General features: G+C 37.9%; 1 protein-coding gene across 4 annotated transcripts in view; it reads right to left on the reverse strand.

Annotated features, from left to right (window-relative positions):
• SMC5 (structural maintenance of chromosomes 5) overlaps window positions 1-17,666 on the reverse strand; it is a 78,835-nt gene that overhangs the window by 55,190 nt on the left and 5,979 nt on the right. For all 4 annotated transcript variants that reach the window (XM_043515162.1, XM_038401888.2, XM_043515164.1 and 1 more), the window contains 3 exons: window positions 7,622-7,784; window positions 6,291-6,425; window positions 4,637-4,777 (listed from right to left, as the gene is read on the reverse strand). In XM_043515162.1, coding sequence (XP_043371097.1) covers window positions 4,637-4,777; window positions 6,291-6,425; window positions 7,622-7,784 — 439 coding nt within the window. The remainder of the gene's footprint in view (window positions 1-4,636; window positions 4,778-6,290; window positions 6,426-7,621; window positions 7,785-17,666) is intronic.

The following is a 17,666-nucleotide window of genomic DNA, read 5'->3' on the forward strand; positions in this document are numbered from 1 at the left end:
AACACCAAGATGAACTTGGAAACTCTACTGGTATCTACAGGACTCTGAAATGTAAGTTCAAGAGCACAAGAGTCTGAGGTACTCCAAATTCTGGGGCATGTGAAAAACAGAAATACCCATATTAGGATTTCAGACTATTATCTATTCTTTTTGCTTTATGTGTTGCTGCCTTTTCCCACCTGGATATTAAATTTTCTACTTGTAAACAAAGAACATTTTTGTATTGCTGCCCAAGTTACTCTGAAACGTTCTTTCTCAACCCCTTCCAAAATGGTCAGTCTCAGAAGAGCAACTTAATCCCCTGGTGACACTGACAGATAAACAGTTTGCTCTCCAGTTACTGTAGTTCAAGATTATTGCAGGGACTGATTCACAGACTTGGGATGCACCTCACAATGCCACATACTTGCTGGAAACATCTAGAAAGCCTTGGCCTATGGACAATGCAGCATCAAATGTTGAGACCCAAAGAGTATATAAAGGAGCCTGCCCTGCCCCTCAGTTTCTTTCACTATTTCAAAGTCCACTAGGAAGGCTCAGAAATAGTTGGGAAGGAGGATTGATCATGTCAATTAACCCACACAAGCTAGCACCTCCAAGTTATTCAGTTATAGGTGAATAACTATTGCTTTTTTCAAATATTTTCTTAAGAGATCTATTTTCTGTGAATCTGATTATCAAAGATTTTTGTAAAGGTGGTAGGAGGACCTAACTAAACAACGAAACATTATTCTAGCAAGTTAAGTGTCAGATCTTAAGATAAATCTAGAATGACGTACATGTATAAACAAAGATCCAAGTCACAGCTCTACAGATGCCAAGTATGGGGATGTTTCTAAAAGAAACTGTGGAGATTACAAATAAAGCAATGGAATGTACGTTAAGACTTTTGGGAATCATAACCTTCCCAAGATCATAACATTTTACATCTATATATATTCTCTACGTAGGTAATTTTAAACTATAAAGAATCTATAGGACTACTTGATGGGTTTATTTCCACTAAAGATAGTAGCTAAATGCTCTATTTACACCTAGGCTATGTAGTAAAGCTTTCCCCAGTAATTAATGTAGTTCTGGGGGGAAAGGAGGAGAAAAGTCAAACAGGAGGTTAATAAAGGGATATCAGAGTAGATCCATAGATTTCAAGACCAGGAGGCGCCATTATGGTCATCTAGTCTGATCTCCTGCATAACACAGGTCATAGTAATACCTGTACTGCACCCAATAATTTGTGGTTGACCTAAACCATGTCTTTTCTAAAAGACATTCAAGCTTTTCCCCTCCCCACAGCATTTCAGTTGTTAGTCTCTAAGGTGCCACAAGTACTCCTTTTCTTTTTGCGAATACAGACTAACACGGCTGCTACTCTGAAACTCTTGTTCAGTTAGTTATGAATAATGACCGCCAGGTCATTTTCAAAGTCATTGACTTCCAACATAGTCCAGCAACCTGTAAGTATCTAAACTTCCTTAGATAATAATTTGGACTATGTACAAAATCACCAGTGGATCTTCATAGAGAAACTTGATAAAGTGAAGTAGTAGTCAAATGAACTGAGCTCAGTCTGATACGTGAGGGGTTTTTTGTGTCAAAAGTTAATCAAATATCAGAATAGTAGCAGATGTTGGGTTACTCTGGTTTTGGGCTGCCCAAAGAGGGAATCTCTTACATTTTGCAGCACGTTTGTCTAGTAGAGCGCTTACAAATCTGAATCAGTATCAGCTGCAACTCCAAAACACACTAATGATTCTGTCCTGTTAAGATTTCAAAATCCAAACAGGTAGTTTTAGTCCAGCCGTAGCATGCTGTCATTTTCTGTGAAAGAAGAGTGGGAATTAGTGAAGACGAGGATGGAAGCTGAAGGTTAGCCCCCAATTGGACTTATTGGTACTGAATATATCAGAAGCACTTTTTCTCCATCCTCTCCAATTTTCCGTTATTCTCGGGATCAATGTTATTGGAGTTAAGGCATAAAGAAAAGAAAACATGAGAGGGGAAATAACGTCTTCCTTTTTCGAAGACAGAGGGTGGCATCCTCTTTCATTACCAATAGATCTATTTGCAAGATTTTCCCATGTCAGAAACAAGGAACAAAGAACTTTTTACTTTCAAGACCATGGTATGCCTACATCTTGAATACCGTGTGCTGATGTGGTTGCCCCATCTCAAAGAAGGTAAATTGGAATTGGAAAAGGTTCAGAAAAGGGCAACAAGAATTATTGGAATGGTAAGGAATGGCTTCCGTATGAGGAGAGATTTACAAATCTGGGACTTTTCAGCTTGGAAAAGAGACGGCTAAGGGGAGATATGATTGAGGTCTATAAAATCATGACTGGTATAGAGATAGTAGATAAGGAAGTGTTGTTTATTACATCTCATAACACAAGAACTAGGGGTCACCAAATGAAATTAATAGGCAGCCGGTTTAAAACAAATAAGAGGAAGTATTTCTTCACACAACGCACAGTCAACCTGTGGAACTCTTTGCCAGAAGATGTTGTGAAGGCCAAGACCATAACAGGTTTCAAAAAAGAACTAGATGAATTCAAGGAGGATAGGTCCTTCAATGGGTATTAGCCAGGATGGGCAGGAATGGTGTCCCTAGCCTCTGTCTGCCAGAAGCTGGGAATGAGCGACAAGATGGATCACTTGATGATTACCTGTTCTGTTCATTCCCTCTGGGGCACCTAGCACTGGCCACTGTTGCAAGAGAGGATACTGGACTAGATGGACCCTTGGTCTGACCAGTAGGGCCATTCTTATGTTCTTATGGGCAAGAAGGTGAAATTTCTGCTGAGATTGTAGACTAATGTACTCTATGTGCCTCACAGGCCAACAGTGCTGAGGACACGATTTTTGAATGCACTGCCTCCTCAAGGAATAGCTTTATTACAAAGAGCAGATCTGGCTCCACCCTGGTAGATCATATAGTTCATCTTCATGCTACTGCCTGCTAAATAATTGTATTACCTGATTCCATACTTGATGGATAATAGACTCGAGAAGCCAACTAGACCACCTGTCCCAGTACAATGGTATGTAACCTGGCATCTGCCAAGTTACAGAACTTTAACTGTGACTTAACTAAGTGAGCACTCCAACCCGTGGTAGACACACCTGTTGCCATTACTATACTGGGATTCAATGGATGGAAAGGTACGTGTCTTCTCTGTTCAAATCCACTATGCAAGTGAATTCAGTGTTCTGAGGGATAGCCACTAGCAGGTAGGGGTCAGGCTGACTGCTTCTTGTCCACCTTCAGACCCAAATGTTCAGGATGGCAAAAGTGTGGTCAACGATTTCTACAGAGCTCTTGGGAAAATTTAAGTGTGCAGGTGTGTCTCAGCTGTGTGAGTCTACAAAGGCATTACTCAAAGAACCATATGTTTCCAAATATAAGTCAATTCAGAAATATTTGTGTTATGACAAACATTAATTAGTTTTCCCCTTAGTCTCTACTGATTAGCCTTCAAAGTACTGCCCCAATGACAGTGATGTTAATGATCTTTCCTGATTAACTGTGCACCGCCTGTACCTCCTGTTTAAACAGATACTTTTTACTCCTTAACCAAGTTATCCCCTACCACAAGAGGAGAAATTCACTTCACCCACATAAAAGAAAAGGACAAAGTTCATCCTCCGCTGCCAGGTTGAAAGGCTATAGCCCTTGTCCCCAGTAGCTGTCCCTTCATACCATTTGTACTGTGGGTTGGGGCACCTGAGTCACGTAATTATGAATTCTGTTGCCCTTCCTCAAGTCTACTCATCAATGGCTGGCATGGAGGCTTCTTCCTTAATGTACAGGGAGCTTCTGTGTGGTTGCTACATCTGCAACTCCCCTCATGCAGTGCCACTACATAGCTAACCTACTATAGAGTGCCAGGCTTTCTGCACCCTCTGTGAATTTCCGTCAGTGTGAATGAGATCCAAAAACTTGCCACATATATTTCATTAATTAAGCCCACGAAGGAAACTTTAATCGATGGCATGAAAGCAGAGTAAATATAATAATGACAAATGCCTCAAAATACTAAACAACCCCTAGCTTAAATGATCACTTTGATTCTCCAAATCTGAGTCAGTTTTGAAATATTACGTTTTGTAATTCAAAATAATTCAGACACTTGTGGCCATAAGAAGATGGTTATTAAGTAAGCCAAAATTATTTACCTTTAACCCACCAAGTTTATTTATTTTGATTTCTTTAAAACACTTATCTCCAGTGCTAGGTGCTTGTATGACAAAACAATTTGTGAAACTCACTGCAAGACTTACTTCTGAAGCAACAAAAGACCCATCATTCATTATGCTGTAGGGCACAAGGTGATCAGCTGCTTGGAAATACCACCACCCAATAATACAGTACTGAATGATTGGTCTAGCGGAGGGAGTCACTCATACTTCATGCTTTAAAAGGAAGGCAAAGCCATTGCTTGAAGCAATAGGTGCAACTAGGCAAAAGCTACATGAGGCCAGGGGTAGAACACAATGTTTCAAGACAATTATACACTTTCTATTATGTTGATAGTACTCAGGCTATTCTGGGTTGGTATTTCACTGCATCGTAACTCTCTCTTTTTAAAAAGATGGCAGATTTATAATAGTTTTTCAGAAAAATTGGGGGAAAACTTACCACCCACGGTCTTTTTCTCTCAAGCATCTCTATTAAATCTAGATGACGCTTGCGTTCATAGTATCTCTCCACATCTTGCTTATACCGTTCATTTCTTTGCTTCATTTTCTCCAAGAAATTAGTTTTCTCTTGCAATGAATTCTGTCAGAAAATATATTTTACACTATTTACTTTGCTCTATTAAAATAACTAAATACAAAGGGGCATGCAGAAATTATGAAAAGTATGTCAACTGAGCAGAAATTAAGGATTAGACAGATGTTTTAGAACAATTTAGTTGTGTTCTAATTGCAACCAAATTTCATTCTTCAAAAAAAGGGAGAGTCAAACCTAGTTATAGCCAACTGTACTGGAAGGTGCAGGACAACTTTTCCCACATAAGTGTGTCATGGAAACTCAAGTTTGATATAGGTAATGAGATGCAAGATGGATGAGCCAATATCTTTTATTGAACCAAGTTCTGTTGGTGAAAGAAACATGCTTTCGAGACTACAAACTCGAAAGCGTGTCTTTCACCACCAAAATCTGGTCCAATAGAAGATATTACCTCACCCACCTTGTTTCTCTAATATCCTGGGATCAACACGGCTACAACAAGTAACAAGAGTAATTCAAACAACTTAATCTTAAAAAAACAAAAAACAAAACAAAAACAAAACAAAACCATTTTCTGATCAAACAAATTATTCTCTACTGGTGAATAGGAAGGGGGAGGAACTATTTTTCATTACTGCATTACGCAGTTTGTTCTTTCTTGAATGAATTCTAATTAATAGTGAAAATAGAGATATTTTATTCAGTTAAGAAGAGATATTTTATAACTATTAGTTTTGCACCTCTTTATAATTCCTTTATCTATCTTGTTTAATTAGATTAACAGATACTATATGGCAAACAAAGTGACATTTCATTATTAGCTTGGTATCTCCATAGTACTTAGTAAATGTCACTGTTTGTCAAATAATATTCTACTCCTTAAGTTAGGAGCTGTGTGAATGCCCCCATTCAGCCCCATTCCTCTTACCATTATTATTCTTTATAACTGGAAGATAAATGTCAACGTACTAAACTTTATTCAGAGGATAGTCAGAGACAAGATTGTTATGCTGTTAAGCATTAATGGGTGTCATTAATTAGTTGTTTGATCTACAGACAATGGCATAAGTGATTAGTACAGCCACAGCTTCAATGAGATGGGAGAGGCTTCATGTGTGCCCAATTTCCCCCTTGGAGTTTTCAGATTTCCCCCCATATCAATGTTCTGGACACTTATACCTAGAACATTCCCTGAAATTTTGGAAATGATTGGATGTGGCATTCATACATTATTGTATTACATACAGAAGACAAATGCTACTGAACAGAGTTTAAGGCCTTTGCAAGCTTGGCCAGTTAACTCGATACTGACACAATCTTCCCTGGCCAGAAGCCCACCTGTTAAATATGAATACTTCCTTATTATGCCATTGTACAAGTGAGCATAATATCAGAAACAAACAATTATTCTTGTAACAAACAATTACTCTTGTAAAAGCATCATATTGTACAAAATTACCTGACATCTACTTATTATTGATCATAGTTAAAAACAAAAAAACTGGAAGGTCTATGAAAATCCCTCCTACCACTGTCCCTCTATTATGTAGGTACTTACTTCAAGTTCTCTCTCTCTCTCTCTGAAGTTTTTTAGTTCACAGTGGAATTGGTACATTTCTGGTGGGCCAACTGATTTCTCTGTGGCTTCAAGAAGCTCAGTCTTAGACAGTTTTGCAAATTCACCAACTTTGTCCTGCAAAGCAGAAACCAAAAACCAATGATGTTGCAGGTCTGCTATGTTATAGCAACAAAGTAATATTTTATTTCAATATATTGGCCTATCTCAAGCTAATATGCACATACAACATACAGTTACATGTCAGACAGCTTTAGAAGTTAGTTCATAAATTATTATTAAATATGCACCTCAGTTATATATTACAGCCAGCCCTGTAACTGTTATCCAAAATCCCTCAAAATGCCCCCAGTATCCTGACAAGTAGTTAGCATATGATATAGTCATAGTTCTCCTGGCTGAAAAATCAAATTGTTATCAAATATTGTCCATGGCTTTCTGGTGATCACTTTGAACGCTTCTCCAAACAAAAACAAAAACACCCTGGAAAACCTAAGCACTCAAAATTTCACTCTGCCACATTCCCAAAATTTGTTTTAAGGTCATTTTCCCACTAAGGTCTAGTACTGAAAAACTGATTTAAAAAAAAAAAGGCGACTGCATTAATAAACATAGTTTAACCACCACCTGATTAAAATATGTCAGCCAACATGTTTTAAAAATGACACTTTTTACCCTAGTCTAGAGAGCATTTAATTAAATTTGTCTGTTCTCAAGTTCAGACATGCTAGGAAGCCAACTACCTACATGATGGAGCTCTCTGCTACTTTTCTTTTCCCAAACATACCCAGGTTCCTGTTGGCTTTGTTCTGAGAATGTATCTTGTATATTTAAAGATACTTAACACTTTCAATTATTTTTCATCCATAGACTCAAGGCACTTTCTAAACTAGGGCAAATACCATGACCCCCAATTCAATAAGGTACAGGGGGAAAAAGTAATTTGCCCAAGATCACATAACAAGCCTAGTGCAGGCCTCCAGCCTCTTAAACTTGATCCCTATCCATTGGACCATGCCATCTCCAACACATGCTTCCTTTTTTATGGAAGATTACCTAATTTGACAAAATTAGCGAAACATTATGCATGCCATACACACTCGCACACACACAAATATTACAAATCATTCATGATTCAATGGTTAAAATTGGGCTTCTTTTTTTGAAACCCTTTTTGGCATTCCAAAGAGCTACCTCTAGTCCCCCTACTAAAAGGCCACATTTTAAAAGTCACAATCCCCTTCTACCTCCCTCCCTCTCCCCCCACCAAAAAAAAGCAGTACTCAATTTTTATCTCTTATTGTCTCTCCTACCTGAGGAAGGAACTGGCACAGATTTCCCACTTGGATATTTAAGGCTGCAATTTGCTCCTCTACTATTTTCAGGGTTGAGGGCTTTTTATTGACAAACCACACTGATGCATTGTTTGCAACATGAATCTCACGTGTGATAATGAGATTGTTAGGAGTCTTAAACCTGATTAATAGAAAAAAAAAAAAGAGAGATGTTAAGTGTTTACACTTTTAGCAACTTTGGAAATATACACACAGACTGCACTGGTAACACATTTGTTGCTTTAAATAAAAAAGCTCCACAATTTCTGATGGTAATGACTCATCACTAGCAAGTGAATAACAGGTTTAAAATGTTAAAAATTACTGGATATTAGAGATATCCAAATCAGGAATGTAATAGGAATTGCTGCATATTATCTAATGGTCCAATGTAACGAGTTAATCATACAAGCCATTACTCACAAAAATACTCTTTGCTCATATGACTAGACCCATTAGTTCCTGAAAAATCTTCACTCAACTGAAGCCAATGAGATTATTCATGTGAGTATAGTACTCATGTGAATGTATCCATGTAAATGTTTCAAAAACTGTTACATGTGTGAACAGTAGCAACATTCTACAAGTTATAAAGTAACTGTGCAAATCAATTTTTAAAAAACACACACAGCTATAGTTTAAAACATCTGAAACGTCTCTGTTACTGCACAGTACAGATTTATAACACTAAAAGTACAGTATACCAGATACCTTACAAATAAATATGCAAACAAAATCCCTGTACTGAAATGCTTACTATCTAATTAGCAAAACATGGGGGATGAGATGTATCAGCAAGCAAATAAGCAGTGAAGTCAGCATGTGATCTTGAAATTGCCATTAGTTTGGTTTAGTGCCTATTCAGTTAACACTTCTTTAAAAGGGAGAATTGGGCTTATAAGGTCTTTTGGAAAAACTTTATTTTAAGCAGGGACTTAAAGGAGCAGATCTTGAAAGAGAAGGGGGGGGGGTTCCAAGCATGCAGGGCTGCATGGAAAGCAGCACCAAGATGTAAGTGGGATAAGGATGTAAATACCTTTCTTGTGAAGCCTATGCCTTTCCTTAGAAATGCCTACCATGTCATTAACGATATTCCATTACAGTCACAGTCAAGAATGCTTCACCACTGTATACCTCATGATCTTGATTTTAGTTATGATCCTAGAGTCAAATTCACCCAAGCTGGCACAGAGGGGTACACATTTCAAATTCTAAAGGGTATTAGGCGTCCCATCAGTAAGTAGTCCCATATTTGATCACTTCCTCATTCTAATCTTTCATCTGAAAACTTCCCTATTAAACAAAGTACTGAATTAAATTTGGACTTCTGCAACTAAAGGTCTCCGCAGAGCATAAGACCTTCTCCATACTTCAAGTGAGATATGACTGGGTTACTTAATTTATCTCCTTTGACCTGCCTTACTACTTCCCAGTGAAAAGCGTGACCTGGAGATGCATTGCAGCACCAAATACCCCAGACTGTCTCACTTTGACCCTTTTCCAACAATATAGCTTTGTATTTGGGAGCCAAATCCCATCTTATCTTGAACACTGTATTGACAGGGCTCATGCAAGGTCTGTCCTCTGTCCCGCTTCTTATCAAAACAGCATCTTTAAATACTATGCTGAGATTCACAAAAGGTTATATGCTGCAATATATTTAATTTATAAGACAGGCAGTATCTTTATTAGGTTGATCTTTTCTATGAGAGAGTGGAAAATTCAAAAGATTTCAAGCTAGATTTTTAGATGTGCTCAGCACCCAAAACTGGGATCAGGATTTCAAAAGAGTGCGACTCCCATTTAGGCATCTAAATGAATTGGTCAGGTTTCCTAACAGGCTTAGCCCCGAGTGTTGTCAAATTTTCAGAAATGTTCCTCCATGGGCGGTGAGCATTTGAGAACTCTGTCAGCCACTTCATTTAGGTGCTAAATGGGAGCTAAACAAGTTTTGAAAATTTGAGCCTGGAAGAGCATTAAGGGGATCTCTTTAAGGCTTGCAGGCATCCTTTGACATTGGCAGTATAGTCAATGTGTGTCCAAGACTATCCCTTCATTATATGTTTTGAAAAGCCTCTCCCCTCCATTAAGCAAAAGGTTATCCTTGGCCACAGGGGTGGTCTAAGTAACCCATTTCTGCAGAATTTAAGTTATTTTGAAGGATCTAGCCATTAAAGCTGATCATTGCCCTAGTTAACATTCAGAAAGTTGTCTTCACAAGTCCACAAACATTAGTATTATTATTAATACTTAATAGAATAATAATAAATTATTATTAAGATCCCTGGAGGAGAGTAATGAAATTGTCAAGAATCACTGTCACTCTGCTACTTGGGAGCTTTAGGAGCTAGCATAATAGCTATTTGGGATAAGGGTACGGTGGAAGAGAGGACTCAAAGAAACCGAAGAGCTAGTCTTCATTCCCTCCACTATGCCCTCACAACAGCCAAGAAGCTCTGGGTGAAGGAAGATAAGAAATATAGCATAGAGAAAGTGAGGGAATTCCAGTTGATCAGAAACTCCTAGCCACAGACAGATGTGAAAGATGGAGTTCCACCATCAATTTCTGGGAATAGCACCCTCTCCATTTACAGAAGAGGGGAAGGAGGGAAAGAGACAGATTCTCACTACTACTTTGCTGGTTCATCCCCATACCTATATTTTATATTTGCCATTGGCTATTGGATAATCCTCTGAATAGTAGGTGTCTGAAATGTCTCAAGCCCTATATGCACCATTTAACCTGATTCCTGGTTCTCTACATTTGATCTTAGCTAGATGTTTTCCTACACTTTTGTTAAAATCAAAAAAATTACAGAAATGTACGACTTTCACAGAGTAAACTGGATATCATCTACATAAGATACTATTCCAGAGTCCAGTGATCCTATTCATCCTCTCTCTCATTTCACTTTGTGCTCTAATTGTGGTATGCCATTAGCCTGTCCCTTTCGCTCCTCATTCATAAAATAGCACTCTCCTCTAATCAGGGTGGATTTGATTTAAATCACTAGTCAGAAAGACTATTTAATCATGATTTTCTACATAAAAGTGCATTCTTGTTCGTTGTTATAACCTTAATATTCTTCACAACTCAGAGATAGAGGTAGGTTTCATTTTTAGAAGGTATATACTATACATTTTTAAACAGCGATTTATTTTGAAAAAACTTTTCAAATTAGTTTTACAGCTATATCAGAAAATGAATGATTGTTTGGTCATTTCATTTACCAAAGGTAATTGAAACAGATATTTATGAAGTCATTGGGAGGTGAACTATCATTAATATTTGAAGGATATTCTTGCCATGCTGTATTAGGAGGAGATCACCAACAGACAGATATTTAAATTGTTATATTTAACTAAAACAACAACATTAAGTATTTTGGATTTTTGAGTTCAACAGCAAACATACAATATTTTAAACAAAACAAGCATAGGTTCCTCACGTCTCTCATTTATCTTCAGACTTCTTCTCCTTGTCCAAATCTATTCCACCCCCAACAATCTTCTATTCATTGAACGTTTTGAAACTCTGCACTTTAGAGAGAGGTAAGAGATTGACTGTGTACACAAATTTGCAGAGGGACAACAGAGTTGAGGTCTGTTATTTCTCACCTCTATATAGTATTTATTTATTTAAAAACATTTTTGCTGTTAACAAGTATGTTACCTCTGGAGACACAAATCCACAGTTTGAGAACTGCAAAACTAAGCATCTCTGATGGTATCTTCTAGACTGAGCACCGAGTCCCATTGGGTAAATAGAAAGATTAACCTAAATAATCTATACAGAAGCCTCTGGAACCCCATAAGATTGGGTCCCTAATCCATGAACTATTAGAACTCATTTACAAAACTTTTTAAACATTACATGACTATACTGTCTCATACTATAGAATTAATAATTCCTATTCCATGATGAGATCTGAGCTATAATGCATTTTAATATAGTTTTAATTTAGATATAATTTTTTTCCCTCAGAAATCCTTTTAAAAAATCCGATTTAAATAAAAAAAATCAGCTTTTTTAAATCATTGATTTATCAGTAAGTAGCAATTCTACAAAAAAGGCCATATTTCTTGGAGTTAAATGCTTCCACCCCACACACACCTATATCATTTGGAAGCTTATTTTACATATGTTTAGATGAGGTATAATGTGGAGCTGCCAAGTAGTGCTGTTGGTCTACAGGTGAGATGAAACAGTGGTTCCCAGAATGATGAAAAAGTTAATTTTTTTTTTTGCACAGTTCCAGAAACACTGCAACATGACTATGACTACAGTTTTAGTTCAACTGCGACATCTTAATGTGGTGTTTATTGATCAAAGATACCAAAACAAAAAAGTGTACAGAGATTTTTACTGGTTTTGCATGGGCAGGTATTCCCCGCCCCCGGATGAAGCTGTTTAGATATGGCAAAAATCAACATTCTGCAATATAACATGAAATGTTTTCACATTGCATATTCTTAATTGTCAAAGTATATATCACAAGTAATAATATTTTCTATACTTTCAATTAAAATTTGCTGACGATATCAATCTCACGCTGACGATTGCATGCCCATAGTTTGTACCAGATAGTGGGCACATATAAACCTACATGAATTTCTAATTTAATACTTCTCCATTGTAAGTTTTAGTACATACAATGTAGCATCTAGTCTGCCCGATGGAAGGTTTTAATTTGTAATTGCCTTTGCATGTACCACTAGCCTTTGAAATATTCTATAAACTAGCTTTTTAAATCAGTGACATTTATACACAGGTCAGTATTACTGTTACAGATGACAATACACAGCTTCATACAAGGCTTCAGTCAAAGTGATCACTAAACAAAAATGGTAATTTTGATACTAACATTTAGCATTAATTCCTATCTAATTTAGCACAAGCCTATACTTGTACAAAATGAAAAATGGTGGTAGTGATAATGTTAACAATATATTTTGGGAATTTTATCTCTCTAGGAAAGTTACAATATATGAAGACATGGAGGTATAAGCCCCTTTAAGCTTCCATCAAAGAGAAAAAGACTCTTCACAAACTTTGAAAAAGTCTTATTTGTCAAGAAAAACAAAATGCAAAACTGCCAGGGAGGCACCAGTGCTGGACAGAATTCTGTGATTTTGGCAGCAGAATCCCAGAGAGATTAACTGTAGTGGTGGCTACCAGATGAGTTTTCTAATTTGGATGACGTGCCACTAATGCTCTGTCACAGGGACTGCTTTCAGAAATATGCAAGCAAGCTGAATTTGGCATGTCAGAGTTGTACTGAACCAAGGAAAGAAAAACAGACTAAATGTGATCAGAGAGCATCATGTTCACTTGCTTCTATTGCCACCAGAGCAAGCACATTCGGCAGCGATTGGTCCTATTGCATTGTTTGCTTGAGAAAAAACACACAAGTCAGACAAGAGAGCAACAAATCTAATGGAGGCAGCATTTCAAAGAGGAGATGATGACATGTGCAGAATATCTGTGGAAGACTTAATTGCTAACTATGCAGTTTATCACTCAACATGCCTTTCTTCCTATTTGAGTAAAACGAATCAAAGCAAAAACCATCTAGTTACACTGCAACAATATTCACCTTCCGACATTGCATTTCATCACCTGGTTGAAGAGATAGACAATGATCTTGTGTACCAGAAGGCTCTTCTCTTGTCCAAGGTGCTAAAAAGATATTAAGCTCTGCTTCCTTCAGATGTAGAAACTGCAACCATTCCAGTAGCAAGTGACAGGGAAAATTAGAAAAAACACTATGGTTCTGCAATTTCATTCCATGCACAGCATGGACAAGGCAAGTCTACAATTGCTCTGTGGAGCACAGTAACATTAACTGATACTATTCAAGCTGCTAGTAATCTGAAGCAGGAACTCAAGTCTTCCAAAGATATCAGGGATGTTCTTTTGGTGAGTAAGCCTGATGAACTGCTTTCAAATGTACAAGTGATTTTGCATAATGCTGCTTCAATCCTTTGGTCTGAAATAGCTGAAATGAAAGCCTCAGAATTCTATCCAAAGCCAGGTGATTGTCATTTACTGAAGTCAGCTACTTTTGTGCCCCAACTGGTACAGGAGTTTGTCCTTTGGTTGATGAAGAGGTATATAATTCAGCCAGCAATGAATATCTTCTTTCAGAAGACATTCAAAGAAGATGCTTCTCAATTGCAGAGTGCATATATTTAACAGTTCCAAAATTATCACACCATGAATTTGGTTCTTCCAATTTATTGACATACTATAGCTTCATAATTGATGCAGAATCCATGATGAGAGGAGGTGGTCCATAACTAGTGCTCCAAAAACTGAGGTAGAAAAACTCCAGGAGGTGCGTTCATTCCAAATGGAGTTGTACCACGGCTGGAATTCTCATCCATTAAGGAGATAATAATATAGAGTATGTCTACACTGCAAAAAGACACCCTTGGCTGGCTCAAGTCAGTTGATTTGGACTCACAGGGCTCAGGCTGCAGTGTTATAAAATTGCAGTGTAGACATTTGGGCTTGGGCTGGAGTCTGGGCTCTGAGACCCTATGACAGGGGACGGTCTCAGAGCCTGGGCTCCAGCCCAAGCATTCATAAAGTTGCAGTATAGTCCTCCAACCCAAGCCCAAGCCCCATAAGCCCAAGTCAGCTGACCCAGGCCAGCTGCAAGTGTTTTATTGCAGTGTAGATATATCCAGGACCGGTTCTAGGCACCAGCAAAAGCAAGCATGTGCTTGGGGAGGCACAATTCCAGGGGACGCATTCTAGGGACTTTTTTTTTTTTTTTTTTTTTGCACTCGGGCAGTTGCGTTCTTGGAGCTTGGGGCAGCAAAAAAACCTAGAGCCAGCCCTGGATATACCCATAAACAAAAATGTACAGACTACTGATGGAAAGAAGGCCTTCTACTCAATGGCTAGAGTGGTATTTCAAGAACTGTCTGCAGACAGTCCAGCATCACAAGAAATACCACTGAACCATGAGAAAAAAAAAAAAAAAGACATTTGCTTCATATTGCATAAGAAATTCTGAATGCCCAGAGAAAGTATTTGAAAAACCTAGAACACCTCCAGAACAGTCTACCCATGAAAAAGTATTTGAGAAAAACTCATTACCTACAAATGAACACTGGCTGATCTCTCTCCCAGGGGTTTTTTTTTTTTTTAATACTACCACCTCCTGATGTCCTACCAATACCAAATGACAATGATATTGTTAGAGAGACAAGATGGGTGAGGTAATACATTTTATTGGAGCAACTTCTGTTGGTGAGAGAGACAAACTTTTGAGCTTACACAGAGCTCTTCTTCAGGTCTGGGAAACTAAACCAACTAACTAATGGTCCCTTGAAATACATGTTAACTACTTATGTTTAACAATCTGTTCAAATCTTGCATTTAGCAGTGACACTTGGAGTTAGTTTCCCAGGCCTGAAGAAGATCTCTGTGTAAGCTCGAAAGTTTGTCTCTCTCACCAACAGAAGTTGATCCAATAAAAGTTATTACCTCACCTCCTTTGTCTCTCTAATATCCTGGGACAAACATGGCTACAACAACACTGCATATAGCAATGGTGATACTGTTCACATTCAGGTGATTGTATTTTGGACTGGTTTCTTGGACTGGTTTCAACTACAAGCTTGCACCAAAGAAAAGCAACTACATGGCAGGTACCTATGCACTAACTCTGCCTCCAAAGAGCAAAATATGCCACATTTATAGGCAAGCAGCAGACATGATTGATGTGGTTGACTTAACGTACTACTGTGGATGCCAAACCAGCTGCCATGGCCACAGTCTATACTACAATGCTGAAATGTAAAGAAACGTCAGCAGGTCTAGGACAACAGCATGCTGTTCAGAAATGAATTCAGACCATTTATGTTGTTGCTCAGCAAGTGAAATGGACCTTCCCAAATGATCTTGGTACCAATGTGATTCACCTGGGTGGTTTTCACACCCTCTACTGCTTTATTGCATGTATTGGGAAATTCTGAGGAGACTCACAATTGCTAGACCTTGTTGATTCTGATGTACATGTAGCTTGCACTGCAGATCAAATGCTTGCTGGCAAGCAATTCAGCCATGCTTTATGTGGCTTGACTCTAGCATTTGAGGCCAGGAGCATGCTGTACAAATTTATTATTAGATTTTGTTTTACTCTTTAGATGGTTGTTGTAAGGCTGTGAAGTCAAAGAAATCCAAATTTATGTCCTGAAATACAAGGAGTCATTAAACTAACAGAAAAGAATGCAAATATTTCGCAGTGGTCATCTTAACATGTTGATGGTGTCACTGTTTACCCCATTTCTATGGTAACAGCACTACTTGACAGCTCCACATCACACCTTAAAGTAGGCATAAGCTTTTAGATAATGTACAACTTCAAGTTAAGCATGTAAACAAGTGTTTGCAGCAGAAGTTAACATTTTTATTACAAACTATTTCTTAGTGACAAAAATCTTACTTCCAAAATAAAATGTATAAGTACAGTTTCATTGTTAAGTGATTTTATTTTTTATATAACACACAGGTCAAGTTTTTCAAAAACAGGATGTTATGTTAGGCTGCTAAATTTTTAGGCACCATATTTAGGGTGGTATTTTCAAAAGCATGAAAAGTAACTTTGGAGCACAATTCCCAATGACTTCAAACCCTGATAGAGTAGTATAGCCTACTCAAAGCTGTTCAGCTTTTTTAACTTGTGAAAATTCAATGTATTGGATGGCAGAGTTGGTTTCAATCATCATACAAGGGCTATTTGCTCATCAAATTTTGCATTTGATTGAATTGTTCTCACAGTAAGGATGTTACTGAGACCCTAAACTTGTCATTTTCAGCACAAATTTTTGTAATGCGAGATTTCTCAGTAAAAGAAGTCTATGTAAAAAACTTGCTTTAGGAAGGGCAATACTATCTGTCCCTGAGATTTTATTATAGTTAAGCCATTTGACAGGCTATTTTTATCACATATAGCATCTACATACCTTGTTCAAACAAACGTAACTATGCTGAGAATAGACTAAGTAAGGTTTATTCTTCCAAGAAGATCTATTAACTTATCCCATCAGTAATGCAGTGTTTGCAGTCTACTTTGTGACTAATCACAAATTTCTTGAGTCCACTTTCACTGTATATATGCATGTCCCGATCGTACCACTTTCCTCTGCCTTTCTTTACCTTCTTGTACTAGAATCTACCTTGATTAGTTTTGATGTGGTGCTATTATTCCTTGTTCTTTCCTTACCACTTTCTGCCTCTGTTTACAATATTTTGTATCATCAGAAGCTAGAGATCTATCATATTCAGTTTCTCTCTCTTTCCCTTGTCTATGTATTCCTTGAATATCCTCTGGATTTTGCTAACTCACTCTTCCTGCACCACCCACCTTGTGATAGGCCTCTCTCTGAGACAGTATTCTCTGCATGACAGTAAAATTCTCATTCTCTGACGTGTGTTTGGAGAGACTTGGGTTTACACCTGCACTGGCGGCTGCACTCATTTCTTCTCTCCTGCTGGATTTTAAGAAGAGAGCGTCCCTAAACTATGTTGTAGCTAAGTGTCCATCATTCATTCTTTTGCCTGTGTAACAAGGTAGTCTGACTCCTTTGAGGGAAGTTGTGTTCCAGGAAAAGCCAGTCCTGTTCTAAAACTTGAAATTGTGGGATCTGCATTTCCCCAGAAGGAGACTGAAAGAAGTATTAAGATGATAGAGGTTGCTCCATAGTAGTTTACCAGTGAGAGACTGGCTACTCAGTCTTCCTGCTTACTTGATTCTATCACTTGACTGAACTACATATTTTGTTACCAATAAACAACATGGCAGGCAAAACTGTAGAAAAGAGATCTTTATTGCATATGCTGAATGGCCAGAGTTAGATGCTGAGGCTCTAGAGTTTCTGGGCAAATAGTCTAACCCCACCTTGCCTTCTTGAGCCTGGTGCACAAGCAAGAAGGTCTCTGACCCTCTTCACCAAGTCCCACCCACCCCTTGCATTTTCACCATGTTATGGGGAAAACCACATACATAGT

Source organism: Dermochelys coriacea, chromosome 5 (genome assembly GCF_009764565.3).
Source record: "Dermochelys coriacea isolate rDerCor1 chromosome 5, rDerCor1.pri.v4, whole genome shotgun sequence".
Lineage (NCBI taxonomy): Eukaryota > Metazoa > Chordata > Testudines > Dermochelyidae > Dermochelys > Dermochelys coriacea.